At 49.9% G+C, this 20,950-nt stretch overlaps 1 protein-coding gene across 5 annotated transcripts in view; it reads right to left on the bottom strand.

Moving 5' to 3' along the window:
- SIK3 (SIK family kinase 3) overlaps positions 1-19,125 on the bottom strand; it is a 36,916-nt gene extending 17,791 nt beyond the window's left edge. For 2 of the 5 annotated variants that reach the window (XM_018078674.1, XM_018078676.1), the window contains exons 1-12: positions 19,013-19,125; positions 16,686-16,749; positions 10,625-10,786; positions 4,621-4,745; positions 4,224-4,347; positions 3,429-3,547; positions 2,982-3,092; positions 2,718-2,858; positions 2,177-2,257; positions 1,962-2,071; positions 1,331-1,484; positions 508-663 (exon numbers count right to left, since the gene is read on the bottom strand). In XM_018078674.1, coding sequence (XP_017934163.1) covers positions 508-663; positions 1,331-1,484; positions 1,962-2,071; positions 2,177-2,257; positions 2,718-2,858; positions 2,982-3,092; positions 3,429-3,547; positions 4,224-4,347; positions 4,621-4,745; positions 10,625-10,786; positions 16,686-16,749; positions 19,013-19,054 — 1,389 coding nt within the window. In that variant the 5' untranslated portion in view covers positions 19,055-19,125. The remainder of the gene's footprint in view (positions 1-507; positions 664-1,330; positions 1,485-1,961; positions 2,072-2,176; positions 2,258-2,717; positions 2,859-2,981; positions 3,093-3,428; positions 3,548-4,223; positions 4,348-4,620; positions 4,746-10,624; positions 10,787-16,685; positions 16,750-19,012) is intronic. The other 3 variants (XM_018078675.1, XM_018078677.1, XM_018078678.1) reach the window with 2 other exon arrangements.
- Positions 19,126-20,950: the final 1,825 nt, after the last annotated feature.

The raw sequence follows: 20,950 nt of genomic DNA, 5'->3' as shown, positions 1-20,950 counted from the left end.
CCCATCCACTGAGGGGACACCTGACCTTCCCAAAGGAGCTCTTGCAGGGCTGTGTGTTGGCTCCTCTGCAGCACCAAAGAAACTCGGTCAAGAACCTCTTCCAACATTCCCTCCCCAGTCAAACTGCCTGTACAAGGTTGCTGCTACATGGAAAAGTCATTGATACAGATGCACCGAGGAAGAAAGAACATCCATGAATGCCCAAGACAAACACTTCAGTTTCTCCATGGCATCAGCAAAGGAGAAGAAAAGCAATCATTAAAAAAATGCATAAACACTGTCAATTCCAGAGAGGAACACCATCTTGGCTGCCAGATATCAGAGAGCACAGCAACTCTCCTGCATGGGGATAGAGCACCCCACTGCTCCAGAGCAGGGGAACCCTTGGAAGCAAGCAGGCACATCCTACACGCGGAGTCTGCTGTGACCTGGACACAGTCACCTCTGCCTGCAGGAGGAGATATTTTTAAGCACACCCCCATTCTCCCCTGTCCCTTTGGTACTCACTGGCGTCATGGTGACGAGCGGGGAGGGGCCCCGGGGCCGCTTGAGCAGCTGCTGTGCGTGCAGCTGGATGTTGGCCCCGCCGTCCGACGCCCGCCGGCCCAGCGGGCCCATCCCGTTGAGCAGCTGCAGGGTGGGGGGCTGCAGCAGGGACTGCTCCTGGGGACACAGACAGCCCAGTCACCCACCCCGAACCAGACCCCAAGGTCACAAACCAGACACGGGCAGAAGAGAAGCCTCCTGGGCTTCAGGAATGTCACCAACATGTCAGGTGATGTGGGGCAGTGTCAGTGGAGGAGCAGGGTTTAACTCTCCATCTCCCTGCACGCTGCTTTAGCTGCCAGCCTGCAACCTGCAGCTCAAAGCCAGGCAGCACAGTCCTATTCCTCCCCAGCCCACTAATTAATCTCATATTGCACTGTTCTTTCGTTCTTCAGCTTTTCCATAGAATGACAGAAACCCAGAACGATTTAGGCTGGAAGGAAGCTTAAAGCTCATTTTGTTCCAAGCCCCTGCCATGGGCAGGGACACCTTCCACTAGATGAGGTTGCTCAGAGCTCCATCCAACCTGGCTTTGAACAATTCTAGGGATGGGGCAGCTACAGCTTCTATGGGCAACCTGTGCCAGGGCCTCACCACTCTTACAGTGAAGAATTTGTTCCTAATATCTAATCTAAACCTACACTCAAGAACCAATTGGAGTCGTACCTAAAGAGAGTAAATCTTGAGGCTTCTGGACTCCAAGGAACTGGCAAACAGAGCGAGCACAAACACCCCCCCAGCCTGGCAGGGCACAGAGCACAGCAGGGAGCACAGTGGGCACTACCTTGTACTCCAGCTGCCCCGTGGGCTGCAGGTTCTGCCTGGGCAGCACGTTGTGCATGAAGTTCACATTCGGGGTCACCTGCAGGAACGGAGCCTGAGGAGTGACACGGGGGAAGCCGGGCAGGAGCTTCTGCAGATCTTCCATGACTTCCGTCCTGTGCAATCACATTCAGAGAGGTGAATTAGCCACGATGTGAGGAAAACCCCTCACAGACCCAGTACACACAGCTTCCCTTCACAAAAAGCTTCTTATTGCTCTGGAAAATGGTCACACAGATCAGCCAAGTCACTCTCGGGTTTTTGTTTGTCCCTTTTCCCCCTCCATGCTGAGATTGGCCAGAACTAGCTCTTGGCATTAACCTTGATGGCACTTATCACAAAACCTTCACCTTGGACATGACATCAGTGCAGCTCAGGTGAGACACTGTCTTGCACACCAGTATAGCTTACAGAAAGCTGATGAGGAAGAGGAGCAGGAGGAAAGCATCTCATCCCTATCTGAAATACTAACCAAGTTGTGCAATGGGACTGAGACTTTTAAAGGAACACCCAGAAGGACCAAAGTCATGTGCTGGGAATAAATCTTCAGGTCCCATTAATCCTCCAGCTGGGAGTTTAGATTCCATACTCACCGTGGGTCAGCCACTCCCACTGTGTGCCTCCTCATGGAGAGGTATCGGACCAGAGCCTCGGGTGAGGGCTCTTCCCCTTCATCACTGTCCAGGTTCATTGTTCCATCAGTCTGGGCAGGGAAAACATTGGAGAGGTTGAAATACAAGGATCAAGGGAAAGGCTTTAATGCAAGCTGGGAAAAGAACTTGCAGGGACCATTGGGGGGGTACCTCACCTCCACAATCTGGTTCTCAGGGTTGATGAGCTGGACTTGTGGCACATTGATGTTCATGGTGTTGCTTGTCTGTTCTGTCTGCTGAGTGGAGAGATCAGCATCAGAAGACACAAAGACAGCACTGCTTACAACCCCTTTACAAACACTGTTGGATTAACACCAGTGCACAGTCCTAAGCATCTGGGAGGTTACCCTGGAGCCAGTGCAGAGCTGTTCATTCTCAGTTCTCAAGGGGTTGCCTCATTTCCCCAACTCCCTTCTGCTCAGGCACGGTCCCTTCTGCTTCCCCTATGAACTGGCCTCCCCCAAAACAAGTGCTCATTGCTTCAACAGCAGCACAAGTCGAGGAAGAAGCACCACAGAGCAGTCCTGAGCAGTGAACTCCAGCTCCCAGTAACCCTCCCAGTTCCTTCTCCTCTGTCAGAGGAGAGAATTCTCAGACAAGGAACACTGAGGACACCCACAAGCAAGCCTCTGTTTAGCAGGCAAGGGACTGGCTGGCCTTCCAGGGCTGGAAGGACACTAGGCAAGTGGGGTGTACCTGGATATTGGCTGAGGGGAAGGTCATGGTCCGTGGGATGCTGGGGGACGGCGCGATGCGCAGGTTCTTGTGTCTCTTGAGGCGGTCGCAGAGCAGGCTGTAGATCGCGCTGTAGTGATCGTAGGCATCGGCCCGCAGGGACTGCAGGGAGAGGAGAAGCACTCAGTCCTCTTTGTCAAGTGATAAAATACACCCTATGCTCTGCTGGGATGCTCAGCTGCCTCTGAACACACTGATCTCCAGTGGGAACAGGCAGGGCCTCACCTGGACCGTGCGCTCCTTGTCCAGCCCCATGTCCGCCATGGCCAGCAGCACGTCCTCGTTCAGCGGCTCCAGCTGCCTCTCGGTCTTCAGGTGCTGACACTCTGCTATCAGCTGGGAGGGCACAGGCTCAGAGTTAGTGCTGACATTCCCAAAGGCACACTGATGAGTCACAGTGCACTGGGCTCCAGCTGCAGCTGGCATGAGGTCTGAAGGTTGATGGCACAGCAACCCAAAATCTAGTGCCTCAAGCTCCCAGTGCCACAGGGAAAGATACAAAAACGTATGCAGAGGAGGAATGATGTGACAAGCAAGGCCAGGAGACACAGAAAGGGGAAATGCAGCACACCAGCACAGGGAATGAGAGTTCCCAGAGAGCTGGACCAACATGGCAGCACCACGTGCCCGGAGCCTGTTTGAGGCACCGAGCAGCCCCCACTCCCTGCTCACCCTGTCAAACTCTGCGTCAGCCTCCCCCAGCTTCATCCACTTGTGTTTGCAGATCTGCTCCATGGAGAGCCTCTTGCTCGGGTCCAGGACCAGCATGTGGCGGATCAGGTGTTCACACTCTGCCAGGGAAGAGAGAGGCCGTGTCACCCTTGGGAAGGGACAAGGTTGCTGCAGAGGGGGAAAGGGCTTTTTCCTTCCCAGGTAAAGTGTGTCAGTCTTTGCTGCAGACATTGATTTCCCGTGCTAGGAGGGAGGGAAGCCACCCTGGCCACACAGAGCCCTGAGGTGGTTCCCTGTCACCCTGTCCCTCCCCACCACGACATGACTGACTTTTGGGGATTGAAGAGCAATCTGAACATTCCCCACTCAACAGCTCACCGCGAATGATTTCTCCATCATATTACCCCTGGGCTGCCACTGTGGGGCACTGCTGGGGCTCTCCCCCTTTGGGGTGGGATCTAAGCTTGCTTTGAAAGCACCACATTTTAGTGGAATTTGCTGCATGAAGAGAACCAGTTTTCAGCTGGGAAACTCCAGACAGCCCATGCAAAATTATTCCTTAACCTCACAGCAGGCAACCGAGAATCCATGTATGACTCCTTTATCTGAAAATTAATCACGCTTTTCAAACCCCAGATTCATTACTAAAGCACTCAGAGGTATTTTTGCAGCACGAGGACACAGACACCCATCCCTGTGGCTGCAAATCCACGAGCCATAATGCTGCAAAGGGCCAGAACCGAACCAGGTGTGGTGAAAGGCCCTGCACTGGCGAGCCCCCGTGCCATTCCTTACCTGTGGACATGAAGAAGGGGATGCGGAACTTGCCGCTGAGCACGCGCGCGCGCAGGTTCTGCAGGGTGCTCCCGTCGAAGGGCAGGGCCCCGCACACCAGCACGTACAGCACCACGCCGAGGCTCTGCGCCCAAAAACAAACCCCTCGTCACAAACGGGCCGGTGGGAAACGAAATTAAAACGCATTGCTGGGCAGCTCATGGGTTTGGCACCTCCCCATAGAGAAAACACAGGAGGTGGCGGCCAGAATGTGATTTTGGAAGCGTTTTCTTCAGAAAACACTTTTTGCCATGTCAGGGCTTTTCTCTGAGACGTGCACTGAGTGTTCAGGAAGCAAAGCCAAACAAACAGAGCAAGAATTAGATCAAAGTCAGAGAGAAAGAGGTTCATCACATACCCAAATGTCAACCTTTGGCCCATCGTACTCCTTGCCTTCAAAGAGCTCTGGAGCGGCGTAGGGGGGACTCCCACACCAGGTTTTAAGCAGCTGGCCAGGGGTGAAGATGTTGCTGAACCCAAAATCTGAAAGAACAAAGAGAATTGATTGGAGGACTATGATTCACTCCAGCTGTCCTGAACTAACCAGAGCACTGAGTGCCACGTCCAGTCGTTCCTCCAGGGGTGCTGACGAAAGACCAAGTGCCACATCCACTTTGTACAGTATAAAACACACCTGCTGCAAAAAACCCACTACTTCAGCCTGCTCCACACACTAAACCCACACTGCTTTTGCTTAGCAGAACAAAGATCTTTCCAGAATTTTGCTCTTCATTTTTCAGCCATGTGATTTCCATGCTGGAATCGATACACCAGGGATCACATCACTGAGGGTTGCTGAAAGTCAGGTGGATGGTCTGGAATGGGGTTTTCATCTTGTAATCAAGAAATCCCACATAAATCTTCAGTTAATTCCCAACCTTTGGATTCTTCCATGTCACGTTTCCCAATTCCCTGGGGCCAGGGCACCTGCCAGCACAGACAGTGCAAAAGCAAAAAAGAAGAGGAATTTTGATTTTTCCAGAAAGCACTACAGGAGCTGGAAACTTTGGTTATGGTGGGCAGCTCTACAAATACTTCACCAACAGCAAATAATAAATCCTGAAAGGGAAATCAAAAGAAAGGTCTTCACCTCAGAGGCAGCCAGCCATCAGCTTATGTGGGCACTAATGGCATTCTCTGCTAATTAACCTGCCTCCCCCTGGCTCACAGCTGGGACCTGCACTGGAAGGGGTAAGGAAACGAGGCTGAACCCAAGAGAAGTGAGTTGGCTCTCCTAAACAGAAAGAACCTTCACTGAATTGCTTTCCCCTTTTTACCTCAGCTGAACTGAAGCCAACACACTGTCACAGAGGTGTGCCCATGTCCTGTGAAGGAGGTGTCCTCAGCAGCAGCTCCATCGAGGAGCGGGGCCACTGCCAGGGCTGTGCCTCTGTTTGTGCCAGAGACATGCCAGCAGGAGGGCAGGTGACATTAATGCCCAGGGACGGGGACCCACAGCAACAAGGCCATTTCTCATGGCATTTGCAGCAGCAGCAGCTCCTCACAGCAGGGTGTGGGAGAGCAAGGAGGGCCAGGAACACTCAGTTTGCAAATTCTGACAGATTAAAGCAAAAAACATCGTGGCAAAAACACACAGTGCAGCTGCAGCAAGTGGAAACCTCTGAAGATGAGTTTTGCCTCTGTCACTGGTCAGAAAGAGGATCCAGGGTGATGCACAGCCTGGCAGTGAAACAGAAGATCCCAAAGTTGTGCAAGGAAAATTTGACTGAAAATGCGTGTTTTAATACCTGCATACAAATGATAAAGAATACCTGAGATACAAAAGCACAAAGGTTTTTTTTTTTTCCCCATTTCTTGAAATAAATACACATTCACCTTGAAAATGAATGTTCATTTTTATCTGCTAATTTCTCCTTACAGCTTTTTATCCATGCTCCAAGGGAAGGACTTTGCATGAATCCTGTAGCCATCGAGAAAGGTTAGTTTTCCTAAATCACATAAAACTCCAGGTTTGCTCTAACACATTCAATACTACCAGTTAATTACCAATTAATTACCAGTTCCACACCAAATCCCAAGAGCAAGCCATCAGTGAGGCCAATGATGGCCAACACCTCTGTGCCAGAGGCATGGCAAACCCCACTAGCACTCCACAGAATGCACCAACTGTGAGTCCGTGCTCCCACTGCTTTCCTCACAGGATTTTCCATGACCTAATTTCAGGTGACTCCTCTCCTCCTTCAAACAGCTTCTGCAGAACTCAGCAGACCACCTGGTGCTGCTCCTGCCAGCTCAGCTCCAGGAGGGCACAGCCGAGTTCCTTCTTCCTGTCCCTCCACAGGGGGAAAGTCCTTGCTGTGGAGATGATTTATGCTTATGAAGAATACCTAACACAGCCTGTTCCTGTGGAAACACCTGGAGTGCAGACCAGGCTGCTCAAACCCTACCTCAAAACAGCACAGAGATGGTAAAATGTTCTTTAAAAGCACCACGGTATCAGAACAAGGCAGTTACACACCCTTTGGGTTTTCACTGCTGGCTATGAAGCCATTTAAACCTCCAGTGAGCCTTTGGAGGACCATTCCAGGGAAACAGCACTCAGCTGCACAATTGTCTTTTCCACCTCTGCAAGCTTTTGAGCTGCTGTCTCACGTTTAAAGCAGGATGTGTAACAAGTGCCTGAATTATGGCCACTGGAACAAGCACCAAAACGCTGCAGCACTGGATGTGACTCCACCTCCCAACACAGCATTTGGGTCAGGTTTAGATGGAAACTCCTTCCGACTGTGGAATTTTGGTACTTCCCATATTCTGAGCAAGTTATTCTGGTTTAGACACTTTTATTTGTCCTTTTATGTACTCGGGGGGGGGGCTTTGAGCACTTGGGGAACCACCTGTATTTTCCAAGGAGTGATTATTGCCCTGCAGAGCCAGGAGCAGCTCCAGCCCTGCACACGAGAGGCCCAAGGTGCACTGGAGTGCTGCACTGGTCATGGTGAGTGCCAGCAGCACAGGCAGGGTGTGCCATGCCAGGGGTGGGCCATCCCAGGGATGTGCTGTTCCTGGGCTGTGCCATTCCAGGGTGGTGCCATTCCAGCTGGCAGCACCACGGCCTCAGAACAGACATGCAACAGCTGCCTCCCACACCCTTCTCTGCTTCCCAAGAGCTGCTGGAGATTGGCCGGCTGGGAAACTTCACCCCTTCCACATCATGCTGAGGTTTGCCCAGGGATTCACAGCTCTTTTGGCCAGGAACAGGAGGTGGGCCCAGAGGAACCCTTGGAGTCTCTCCTTAGGGCACAGGGCCAGGGGGCCACAGGCACGGCACCGCTCAGCCAGCAGGTCCTGGAGCTGCTGCACTCACCCCATGGCTGCCCCGGATTTTGGGATGACAGCTTCTCCCTGTGGAGAGCTGCTGCTCTGCCCGGCACCTCCACACTGCTGGGCTCTGCAGGGAGCTGGAGCCAGAGGCTCTGTCATACATGGACACTGCCCAAAGGCTGGAAACAGCTTCCAGCTCCCACCTGTGCTGAGTGACCGAGGTCAGGGCTGGGGAAAACAGCAGGGTTTTAAAACCCCAAAAAAAGTTCAGGGAAGGATTTGAAAACCCCAGAGCAACAAACAAAATCTAAACCAAACAAAACCGCAAATTACCACTTAAATAAACTTTCTTAAAATCTATGGGAAGTCACAGGCCAAGTTGACCTATAAATCCAAATCCTCAGGGGGTAACCAGGTCTCATTCCACAAACAGATGCGGAGGGAAAAGGGCATTTTTGTAAGAGCAAGGTAAGTCACAATGATGTGATATAGGGAAAATATTTAAAAGAAACATCTCTGTTACAAAACATGGGCTCAGTCCCTCACGTTTCCTCAGAGCACAGCTCAGGGAGTGGCGTCAGTATTTGCCCAACGGGGATTTTATCCTCAGGAGGGGAAGGAGCAGCAGACTCTTGCAAATGAATGCAAAGCGATGCATAGATCAGATTCCTCTCCAAAACCATCCCCGGGAAGGCCTGGGTGTTTAGCAATCATCAACTCCTGGCTGAACTCTCCGGCCGGGAGCACAGGGAATGCAGTGCCAGCAGCTACTGACTCAGACTCTGAGAAGGTACACTGGAGAAAAAGCATCCATGGGAAAAATGAGAGCGAGGGTCACGGCGCTGGGATCTCACTGTTTATGGAAAAATAGTACAGCAGCAATCAATCAAAAAAAAACCCCAAATAGTGACCATCAGTGAGAGCAGCAGCACTGCCCCACTCCGGGGCTGCCACGCTCCCTCCCTCAGAGCCAGGTGCCTGCTTAGTGCCAGGTAAGGGATTTAAAGCTGCAAATGGAGGTCAGGAGGAATGTGCCAGAAAATCTGCACTGCTGAGAGCCTGGAAAACTCCAGAAGTTTGAGTTAGACACTGTTAATGGGTTTGGCAGTGAAGGTTCAGCTGATTCTCCACCACTGCAGCTGGCTTTGTGCACTTATCCTGGGAGGTCTGGTGTAAAGCAGATCTGTTGCTATCACTTCTTGATTTTTGCACTCTTGAAACAATGGAAGAACTGGTGTCAAGTTGTAATTGATGAGTTATAGGGAGAAAACTTAATACTTGGAAAATCCTATACCATAAATCAGCTTTTCCAGGCTACCTTTCAAAGCACTACTGCATCTTCCAGCCAAGGCAAACACTGCCACCACCAGGGTGGGGACTATCTCCTGCAGTCATTCTGGGAGCACAGATTTGGAAGGAAAGGAGTTTCCAACTCCCTTAGATAAAAAAAGGTTTCCACAATTTTCAGAGCTTGTCAGTCTGCTCATGAGGACACTTCTTCAGCAAATTCAGTCGAATTCCAGTTTCCACCTGGGTTAGTTTTTAACTCCTCGCTGTTTGCCAGGCACCCTCCCCCTCCACACAGAGCGGATTTTCCCCGTGAACACAAGATGGCCTCAAATCATTAGTGCAGCACAAACCACCAGAAAGTGCTGCTCAGAGACCTCCTGAGCAGCCTCTCCCCGGAGCTCCATGACCTCTCCACTCCTACTCCCAGGAGCTCCACTCCATCAGTGTCTCACTTATCTCCTGCTCCCAGGACAGCACGAGCAGGTTATCACCCCTGTGCCAAGCAGGACATGGTTCAGACTGTTAAGCGTCCAGAGGAAGGTTCATCAGGTCCTTCCCTCCTTTCTATTCCCTCCCCATCCCCTCCTCAAAAAGTGAGGATGAGGGAAGCCTAAGAAATTACTAATCATTTTACCAGAGCTGAGTGTTAAACTCTAACCTAATACCTAAGGATGGTGCATGAGAGAACAGTAAACATAACAAACAAGACTGTTTCCTTTCTTCAAGATGGTATCAAGATAGAGGAGCAGCTCCCCACCTCCCAGCAGTAAAATTGCTCAGAATGAAAAGTTTTGTAGCCCTCAGTAGTTTAAAAACAAAACAAAACAAAACAAACAAACAAATGACAAATGCTTGTAAAAGGCACAAGCTCTCCCAGGAAGTCTGTTAGGAGAGGGGGCAACAAAGGGCTTTCCAAAGCTGCTCTGCTGTGCATTAGGCTCTGCTAGAATTAAATGGTGAGTATAAGGTCTTCCACTTCAAAAGCCCATGAAATTGGATGACCAGGCCAGCGTTAAATCTTCCTGTTTCAATCAGTTGCTACATAATCCCACAAAGCCAAATAAAGTCAGACCTAGTCAGTGCCCCCCAGAGCTCAGCAGCCAAGATTCAGTCTCACGGTCAGAGGATCAGACATGCAGGTCTGTGTTAGGTCAGTACAGAAATGTCCAAGGAGAAAGGTCTCTGGAAGGGCAGTTAGTGCCAAAAATTCCCACTGTCCTGCACAACTCTGGGAACAAGCAGAGGGCCCTGTGTGTTCAGCAACTTCAGTTTCTCTCCCTGCAGTGACTAAAGCCCCCAAAGCCCTGGGGCCACTCTGGCTCTGTCAGAGCTCATCCTGAGTGACTCCAGGAGTGCTGCTTCCCCTTCACTGCTCTGCCATCCACCTTGTCATCCCTGCTTTGCCATTCCTTCCCTCTCACCTAGCCTGACCTGCTCTGAAGAAGCCCTAACCCAGCAGCAGGACTCAGAACAAGGTCACTTTTGTGACACTGTCTCACCCATTACCCGGAGGACCAAACACCAGAGTGTCTGCAGCCACATGTCTGCCTGGGAAGCCAAACCTGCTCTTTTTCCTCCTTCTTTTACTTTGCACTACTCGAAGGGAGACATAAATCTCCTGGCTGCAACCTGGCAGTTTCTGCTCTGGGCATCAGGCCACTCAGAAATCCAAAGCTTCCTTCAGCTGCACTGCGTTTCCTTCCCCCTGAATACCTGGAAGCAGCCAATGCCCACATTTATGAACTCCTGAAAGCAGCTGCCTTCCCCCCACCCCGCTCTGCTCAGCTCACCTGCTATTTTGATGTTCAGGTTCGCATCCAGGAGGAGGTTTTCTGCCTTCAGGTCCCTGTGGACGATGTTCCTGCAGTGACAGAAGTTGACAGCAGCCACGATCTGCTTGAACTTCCTCCGGGCCTCCTTCTCGGCCATGCGCCCGTGGGCCACCAGGTGATCTGAGGGGGCAAGGACAGACAGTGGAAGGGCTTAACATTTATTTCATTTAGAGGACAGCTGAGGGCACGGCTGGAAAAACAGAGTTGTTTTGTGACAAAGGCAAAGGTTTTAGTATCTTTTTCTACATCAAAGTAAAATCAAAGCTTTCCAACCTTTGCCTTCAGTCAGGCACCAAGCCTCACATCACATCATCTCCACAGTGAGAGGTGCAGGTTCCTGGCCATGTGCCATCCCACCTTCCCTCTGGATTTTGTGTCTTTGGTCTAACATGCCTCACAGATAACTCCTGCTGGAACCAGTGAGGTCCCAGGCAGTTACAGACACAACCTGCTCCTCACCTCAGCTTTCCAGCCAGCAGAGCTACGAGCTGCAGGAGGTATTTAACACCATCCCTCTCTGCAGATTGGTGAAAAAACATCCTTGCAATATCCAAGAAAGCATTTCATTATAAAAATGGAACTGGCTTCCACTACGGAAATCTGAGCACTCCCAAATATTTTGCTGAAAGCCTGCACTCTCACTCAAAGGTAGTATTTGTTGCCAGCTGGGCTTTCCTTGGAAGGCAGCGCTGCACACACGGACAGGAAAAGCCTCTCCAAGAGATCACAAAGGCAGGCACACAGCAGTGACCCAACTGGAGTCAATCCACCTAAAACCTGGAAGCACCAGGCTTACAGAAGCCAGTCCTCACTGTCCCGTGAGCAGGGATGGGCAGGCAGGAGACAGGCGGCAGAAATGGCAGAGAAAGGAGGAAAAAAAGCATCCCTCTCCCTGAAGCATCAGCAGAACAGGCAAAACTCTGCCAGTAAAAGCATAAAAATCGAAGTGGCAGATGAATTATGAGGTACAATTACTGCCCTTTCCTAATACCTTTCTACCCAATATGCGAATCTGGCTAAAACTAACGTAGCAGGTAAGAGACACAGGTAGGAACAGCAGCTTGCACGATTATGGAACTGAGGACAGCGCCATAAAAACCCAGGAGAAACTCAAGATGTGCCCTGGAGAGTCCCCAGTAACCACACGTGGGACCAGGGGGGTTTCCAAGTTTCCCCAGCTCACAGGAACAGTTTTGGAGGTTTACACAAGCCCTGTCCCCTCTGGCACAGGCCACAGGATAGGTCAGCAGAGGCACCAGTCACCCAAACCCCAGGGGTTTGTTATCCCCTGGCCCACTTCAGGAGGTTCTAAGCCCTCAGCAGGGACATCGAGTTGGCCTTGAAAGACTTCTGGCCAAAATTAGGCTGAAATGCTCCATGTCCCTCCCTAAAGCCCATTAAAACTGGGGGCTCGATACAGATACCTGTTCTGGAAAATAATAACAATAAATCACTTGTGCAGGTTTCTCATCGGGTGGCTGTGTTTTTCCCCAGTCACCCATTAATTAAAATACCTGTGACATAATTGACTCGCAGTAAATACTAATTACCAAGATCCATCAAAGCAGTTGTGCTGCTCCTGACTGCACAGCAACCTACTTCTGCCTTTGCCTGCTCATGTTGAGCAACAGACTTGAGGTGTTTTTTCAAAGAACTTGTCAATTAACTTTTTATTCATCAGATAAACTTATTCCATAAGCAAGTCTGAGCCAGGGCTGGGGAAGGAAAACCATCACCAAGTCAAATCTGACCCCCAGCTCACTTGCTGGGAAAAGCAAAGGTAGCATCTCAAATTGCCCCGTCGTATTTCATTAAGGCATTTGCATGGTCATAAATTTATTACTCTGAGGAGCTGGAGACTGACAGCAGAGCTCAGCAAGGGCTGCTCCAACTGAAGTGTTGCCACTGATCAACAGGTAATAGCTCAGCTCCTAAACAAGGGCATTCACACCTTCTGCACCGCTGGAATTTCGGAGCGCAGCGAGTGCCCTTAAAACAAAGCACAAGGCTCCAGTCTCTCAACAATTTCGGAAATATTTTAGCAATTCTCCTGCAGGCAAGAAAACAAATCCAGTTACTGCAGCAGGTGTCTTCCTACAAGTTCTCTCCTAAGCATATTTTTGCCCAAACCAGGGTCCCCCTGTCCCCGGCAGGGACAGTGACACAGAGTTGCAGCACACTTCTCTCTGCCCTGTGCCTCTCACACAGAAAACTCTGCTGCCCCTCTGATGAGTCAGTCCTGCTTAGGCTGCAAAAAACCCTTTTTAGGTTGGGCGTGAAATTTCACTTTTGATGAAGAACTGGGAGCAGGGGCCAGCCCCCGAGCCCTGCACGTAGGCACAGCCCTGCAGCCCGCTGACATTTCTGCACAGGCTCCAGAGGAAGGACAGGAACAATGAGGCTACAGAATACTTCACATACCACCAAGGGCAACTGGATGCCAAAATTAACCATTGAGAGCTTAGTCTGCATAAACCTCTCATGCAATGGAGGTTCCAGAGCTGACCTGAGTGCTCAGCTGGGAGCCAGCACCCTGCTCTGAGTGTGCCAGAGCACCCAGACGTGCTGTGCCAATGTCACCGTGCTCCTTGGGGCTGGAGGTGCAGGGTGATGCTCCTCTGAGTGTCTCCCAGAGAGGAAGGAATGTGTAATTTCATTCCACAACCCTTAGAAATATCAGTCACTGGTCTCTGTACTTATATGAAGCACCTGACGCCGTTCTCTGAGTTAAAAAAACAATAAAATCCTCCACTGAAGAAAAATGAGCTGGTTCAGAGACAGGACTGACACACAAGTTTCCACTTCTCGCCTCTGGACAGACGCCTTGTGCTTTTAAGTTGCTTTTCTGTCTGGAAAGCAAACACTGCTGAAGCTTCATGTCTCCATGTGGTGGATTAAGTCACATTTCCAGTGAATTTGGGGACATTGTGATGTCAGAAACAGCTTGACCTTCTAGAGATGGGCACCATGTAGTTGAATGCTCAGAGAGTTCAGGATGAGTGGGCAGGAGGTGAGGAGACAAGGCAGACGTGGTAACCACATTAAACAAAAATCATTTTCTAAATTTTCTGCAGTTTTTTTGTCAGTCAACCAAGAACCCATATTCAGTCAGTGAGGACTGCAGATTGTTTACAGTGTTCATAGTAAACAGCTGAAATCAAACCAGATTTTAAGACTATATCCCGTTTGACCTCAAAAAAGGACACTCGAGGGACCTGGAACAAAGAGCACCCTATGTTTAAAAGGAGACATTCATTTGTTCATAATGTCAAACCAGCAACCCAACCACACGCAAAACATGGATAGGGACAAAAATAACAATTTACATTTGGCTGCTCAAACCCACAGCAAACCCAAGCTCTCTCCCTGGTCCCCACGCACCGCTACGCAAACAAAGTGAATTATCAAACCATTTCCAGTAACAGATGAATCAAAGACACTTACGGCACAGCTTGGCCACTGAAGGAGCTCTCAGCCCTTTTACTGGCAGTTTGGATAAACAGGTGGTACAGCCCTCCCAGGTGCTGACCCGGGATCCCTGCAGAGCCCAGACCAACCAGGGACAGGACAGACACGTGGCCAACACTCCCTGACTGCAGCCATTTAGAGAAACCACCATTCTTTCAGTAAGAATTCCAACCTCCAGCACTGTCTCTGTAATACTGACAGCTGCATGGCACAGTTAAAGCCTTGGAAAGTTTTGAAAGCATCACAGAAGCAACTTAGGACGACAAAAACTTGCAGTTCACAACAACACAGTGCTGTAACTCCGGTTCCTCGAGGCACTGGCTGCGTTCAGCTTTACCCTGGGTGTCTGGCATCCAGACAACCATGGCTGTCAGTCTCCTTCCCTTTCTGCAGCTCAGCACTACAGTTTAAAGTCTAGGTCATGCAGGTGTTAGGACACAACCAAAAAAAAAGATAAAAAAGACTCAGCACAGGCCCATTTCCCAAAGGATATCCCGGTGCCCAGCAAGGGGTGACAGCGGACACAGTGACAGCGGCTGCACTGTTCATACACACCTCACACACCATCTCTGCAGCACATCCAGCATTCTCAAGAAGCCCCCCTGCCATAAGAGGGACAGACACTTTGCTGAGGGCCCTGCAGGGAGGTTTTACCCAGCAGGTGAGCCCCAGCTGAGCGAGCGGGCGCAGACCAGCCCACGCTGCCGTCAACCTTCACGACACGAGGACACGAGATCCTTCAGTGCTGGAGAAGTAAGGACTGCAAGGAAACCTTCCCAAAATGGGCTCCTGTTTCCTCCCTGCAAATTGCTTCCGCTGTTAGAACAAAGTCTTAATGGCTCCTCAGGAAACTCTGAATACAAAAAGCTGAGACTTGAGTTTCCCCCTCTCTGCTCTCGCACCGAGGGCAGTGCCCGAAACTCCTCAACACCGGGTAGAGGGGCACGATCTCCTGGCTCTGCTCTGGAGAAACCTCAGCTATTACAGAGCTGGCTGCTCCCAGCTATCAACAAGGAGAAAATGCTGGGCAGCAACATGGAAATTAGCCATGCTAATGAGCTGAATTTACTACAGCAGAAAATCTTTCAGAAGGCAATTAGGTTTTCACTTCGACTCATGCAGAAGGCTATTTTTGTAACCAAAGAATTCATTCCAAGTTTGTATATGAGCTTGCACATAGTTCTGGATTTAAAAAAAGATGAGCCCATCTCTGCCAAATTCAACAGAAGAGGGAGAAAAAGTAAAAAGGGGGTTTATACTTTTCTGTGGTGATCCACACACAAGTGAACTCCAGCACACATGCAGGTGATTTCGTGCACACTGGAAGGGGAATTTCACAAGCCACTGGAACTGCTCAGTGTGCCCAGCACCATGATTCATGTTTGAATAAACCACTGCAAGACTCAGCAGGAGAAAGTCAGTTCTTCACCGGGCAATCCACACTTGCCCAACATCAGCTGCCACTTGCTTCCCCTTTGGCTGTCACCTCCTCGGGCAGAAATCCAAAGGACATGGGCAATGTTGAGATGGAGCCATGACAACCATCCACAGAGGTACTGGGGAACTGGTAGCAGATAACAGTTACTGGAAACCAGCACTTTTCAGCTCTTATTTTCCTTAATTTGGGGCTTCCCTTGCTTCACTAAAAGCTTTGTCTTTTACTGCAACTCAGCTTCTCCTCCAGCAAAGCGAGAAGTGAAATCAAAAGTGAATCTTCTGCAATGACTGAAGAGGACAGGGGGAGAGTTCCCACAAAGCTGACAGTGAGTGACTGTCCTCACTCCCTTGTCTGAACCCAGCTCACCTCAAGCACATGGATTTTCCCCCTTTTCAGAGGCTCATACTGGCAAAACCAGGCCAGAATCTTGCAAAATTTTGACTCTGTCACCCAGCACAAAATTCCAGTGTGTAAGTAAATTCCTATTTCTACAAGCTTTATTATTGGTCACCAAACAAATTAATAAATCAGTCAGTAGTTCTTGCAGTTGTGCTGCACAGACACTTTTTTTCCTTTCAAGAACAGCTCCTGTGGTCAAGAAAGCTCAGCCAAAAGACTCTTAGACAATGGTGTTTGGAAGGGATGTAACTGATGCTTGCTAAGATAACACCAGATATCAAAGAGAAAAGACAAGACATGGTTTTGAGCACAGAACACTCCAGAACCACACGACTGCCTGTTTCTTTGAAAGCTACCAACACACACCAACAGTTCCACTATGATCAATGAGGTTCATATAACTTGCTGGGAAGCAAAGTATTCAGCAACACTAAAATCCGACTGGATAACTATTTCCAACACCTTTAATCCCAAAGTCAGCACAAAAGAGGAGCAGCACCACCTGTCAGTGAAACCCAAAGAAGAAACAGAGGTTATGGGGATTATTTTTCCATCAAGTTGCTCTCATTTATTCCTTTACTCCTCTTGTCAATGGAAAGTTTGCAGGCTGAAGGGCACCTCTCAGCTGAAACAGGAGAGTGTGGCAGCTATTTTCAGTTTACTGTAGTTGACCAAGTGCATTATCTGATTAAAGAATGCAATAAATGTACTTACCAAATATTTCCCCTCCACTGGCATACTCTGTCACCAGATAAATCATCCTCTCCGTCTCCATAACCTGCACACAAGGACAGAGAAGTGACACATAAGGAGACTGCTGAGTGCAGCAGGAAATGGATCTAACCCAATTTTATTCTTCTTTATTCTTCCTCTCACACACATAGCTGCTTTCATCACATCCAAACTGTGACCTTCCCCTTGCTTTACAGAACCACGTGAAGGAATGGACTGGAATTGGGGAAAGCAAGAATGAAGCAGCAGGTTTCAAACACTAAATCTGTAACTGTGCACAACACTTCACCTGCACCTTCCTCCTCCTCCTCCATTTGTCTTCCCTTTAGCATTTGCTCCCTGGTCTTGTTGTGTTCCAGCAGCCTGGGAGACTTCTCAGGGCTGCTACCACCAAACCAGTTCACCTGTCTGGTTGCTCAGGCCACTGCAGGCACTAAAACAACCATCACAGTCTCGCCAAAGGGGGGAACATTCACTGAATCTGTGACTTCCCAATGAGTCAAGAGCTGTTAGAATTGAACCAGAGCTCAGGCTTTGCTGGAGGGAGTCCCCCCCCTGCAGTCAGGTAACACCCTGCTTTCAGCGGCTTTTAACACATTTTTCAGAGTCTGTTAGTACATTTGGGGTGCTTTCCAAAGCTTGATACAATTTATTTAGCAGCTCTGTCAATGGAAAAACACCTGGTGTTTCAGTTCAGGACCACACTGTAGCACCTCCCGTGCCAGGCCCAGCAGGGTAATTTCAGTACTCCAGGGTGTTTGGAAACATTTTGACTTTGTTTTGGCTGTTCTCTGCTTCAAAGAAAAGTGAAAGTTCCCCTTCTGACATGAAATGGACTGTTATCCCCACAGAGAAGGCAAGCACTGGGAGCCCAGCACCGCCTGTTCTTCCTGGGAATTAGGGTTGAACATGTAAACTTCATTTTTTCCAAAATCTGTGCCTGATCCAGACAAGTGCAGCTGCTTCAACAGCTGGATCCCCCTTATTCTGGATGTTAAAACATGAGTATAGCAAAGATGAACCTCAGTTCTGCTCCACTGTCACAGGACAGGATATACAGCCCCACTTAATGATCCTACTTGTCCGGAAAACTCTTAGGTAGATTTTTAAGCACATTTCTGTTTCCAGACAGAATCTCTCATATTATACACAACTGTCATTTATAGACAACTCTTCTTTTTCACTTACATCTTTTAAGTCTTACAAGCTCAAGAAAACACGATTTTTCAACTCAACATTCCTGATGCAAAGATGTGACAGGGTCTGAATTCCCAACTCCAAGCTTCAGTAGTTTTTATCTAAAAATAAATGCCAGTGGAAGTACCAAGAAAGATATGCCAGATGAAAGAGACTCCACAGCAGGGACTCTTCTCTCACCTTACCAAAGCCAAGCCACAAGTGTCACCTGTTCAGTATCACATCAAAACCTTTAGATGGAATAAAACAGGCTGAAAAAGGTTTTTTGGCTAAAAAAAAATAAAAAAAAAGGTTTGAGGCATCAGTTTGCAAAGCAGCATTCCCTGAGTACCTTCAAAAACACTGCAGTTCTGCAGGGCCTGCTGTGAGCATCTCACATGTGGTTTGGCCAAGGCAGCTAAACATTAACCTGTCACTTCTGCTCAGTTTTAACCCTTTGGAGTCCAAATAAATACTCCTGTCCCTCAGGCGCAGACGAGGAGCAGACCCCTCTGTTCCTCTGCTCGTGTGATGCCTGTTGCACCTTCCTCACTGTTCTATTGGATGGTGCAGCAGGAGGGGCATCACCAGATACCTGCGTAAAGGGCAGCACATGGATTCTGCCTCTGGGGCGTTTGTTTGCAGACAAGAAACGTCAAACAAGCTGCACAAAAAGTCTGCAAACAATATTCCCAAGCGGGTCTGCAGCCAGCATTGATCCCCTTCCAGGAAAGGGCTGAGCACACCAGCAGGTCCTGGGGGCCACAGGGAGCTGGGCAGGGAGAGGACAGCAGGGCAGCTCAGTCCTGCTCCAGGGTGAGATTTACTCCCTCCCTTAACTGAGAAAGGGAACCCGCATCCGGTTTCCACTGGGAAACTGAGAAGCACACAATGGCCATAAACAAGTGGCAAGAGGCCAGCCCACAGCGGAAGCACCATGTCCCAGAAAAGAGAAGGATTAGCCACACTTTCCCCCTGCCCCTCCAATCCAAGTACTCCAAGACCTTGAAAACATAAAGGACTTTCCCAGTTTCAGGCAGGAGGAAAGGAGGGATAACACTGGAGAAAGTGCTACTACAGAGTGTAAAGCTCTAGGGCCAAGGGATGGAAAGCCCACCTCAGAGTGCTCCTACCTGGTACAACCTGATGATATGTGGGTGGCAAAGCATCTTCATGATCTGGACTTCTCTAAATATCTTCTTCAGGTTCTCTTCATCCAGCTGAGTCTTATCAATGATCTTTATTGCAACCTACCAGAGGGGAAACAAAAGAGAAGTTACTGACCCAGCTGCATCATCCACACACCAGCTCACTGCACCAGGGCTGATAAAACCCAGCAGGGATGGAAATGGGGGTGGTGTCAGGCTTCTAACAATTGAGGTATTTATTTATCTGTTTGAAACCAGAAGTGCTCTGTAACGCTACACTAGGGGAGTTTAAACAAGCCTAAGTGCTTCCAGTCAGCTGCTCTCCAGCCTCCAACACTTTCTTGCTTCTTTTCCCTCCACCTTCCCAGAGCTGGCAGCTCCCAGTTCCTTTGGGCATCAGAATCCAAATGGGGAGACACTTCTGTGCCAAGCACTATCTCACCTCGAGTCCACTCTAAGCAAGCACCTCGTTTCATCCGCACGCACACAGTAAGGGAGGGAATCTTTTCTGGAATGATGGGATGAGCAGGGGAGAAAAGGCAGAGTGAAACCTTGCTGGAGCAAACAGCTGAGAGAAAAAGCTACTCTGCCTGGCAGAGGAACATCTGCCCTGCTGCTTCTAAATCAAATTTCAGCCTTAAGTATCTTCCTCCCCACCATGAAACACCCGTGCAGGCGAGCAGCCCCAGCCTGCCAGCCGAGTGCGGGATTTGTGGGATGAATTACCATCCCCCAGCAGGTTTTCTTGCTCAGAGATGGCTCTCCCTGGGAAAAGAACCGCTTTTACAAATCTCCTGGTTGCTTTGCTCGAGCCTAATTTACACATGTCCTGCCCAGGAAGGCTGCAGGATCATGCAAAGGCCTGGGGAAGGGCATGCAAAGCAGCACCGCCGTGAAAACCGCTGAGGATGCACAGCCAGGAAGATCCAGCACAGGAGCCCAAAGCCCAAATACAGAAATGCTCAAACTGTACCAGGACAAGTGCTCTGTGTACAGCAACATGCCAGGACCGTGGGTACAAACCCACAGGGGCACACAGCCCAAACACACGTCCCTCTCCTAGTGCCAAGCCCAAGTGCAGGGCTAAAGGGCTCTCCCAGGTACGGTGCTACTTGGAGAAAAACCACCAAAGGACACTTTAAGGGAATCTTTATTTAAGGGAACAATCTGAGGCACATGAAAATTAAGCTCCACATTTTATGATCAAATCCCTGCCAGGGCAACAACCGCCCTGCATGTGAGCAGAACTCCAGCAGAATCCCGAAAAGGCACCCAAGCACAATAAGCTGTTTCTTTCATTTGAAACCTTCGATTCAGAGCGCAGGAATGGCTCCAGGAGCCTTCCAAGTCACTGAGCATGCTTCCTTACAGCGGGAGCGGGAGCTGGACGGCGGCCAGGTCTGGCACTCGGCGCTGGGAGCTGCTGGCAGGAGCGGGGCTGGAGCCCAGGCACAAGGTGAAACGGCAGCCCCGGCCCCGCGGGGGCTGCCAGGCACTAAAGGGGCTGTGATTAACGGGGCTGTGATTAACGGGGCTGTGATTAACGGGGCTGTGATTAACGGGGTGCTGAGCCGGGCCCCGCTGGCAGAGCTCAGCGCGTGGCTCCTGGGCCGCGGGGTCGGCGGAGCTGCGCTGCCACAGCTCCAAGGACAACGCTCAGGAGTGGGCTGGAAAAGTTAGAAGAGAGCCAGAGGGGGATTGGGAAGCACTCCCCACACGCTTTTCACCAAGGATTTTCCTGCAAGAACGGGCTTTTGTGAAGTTTAAACACAAATATACATAAAAGCTAAGAGACATTGCCACGAAGAGCGAAGCCAAGATGTCTACCCGGAGACATGAGTCATTTTCAGGCCCAAATACGCCAATGAAAATCCACAGATCTGGAGTATTCCTAAGCTCCTTACTCATTTCCCACCTCTATAT

Source organism: Manacus vitellinus, unplaced genomic scaffold (assembly GCF_001715985.3).
Source record: "Manacus vitellinus isolate BGI_N305 unplaced genomic scaffold, ASM171598v3 scaffold_41_pilon, whole genome shotgun sequence".
NCBI lineage: Eukaryota > Metazoa > Chordata > Aves > Passeriformes > Pipridae > Manacus > Manacus vitellinus.
Note: the sequence above shows the minus strand (reverse complement) of the source record. Positions and strands in the feature narration are given on the sequence as shown.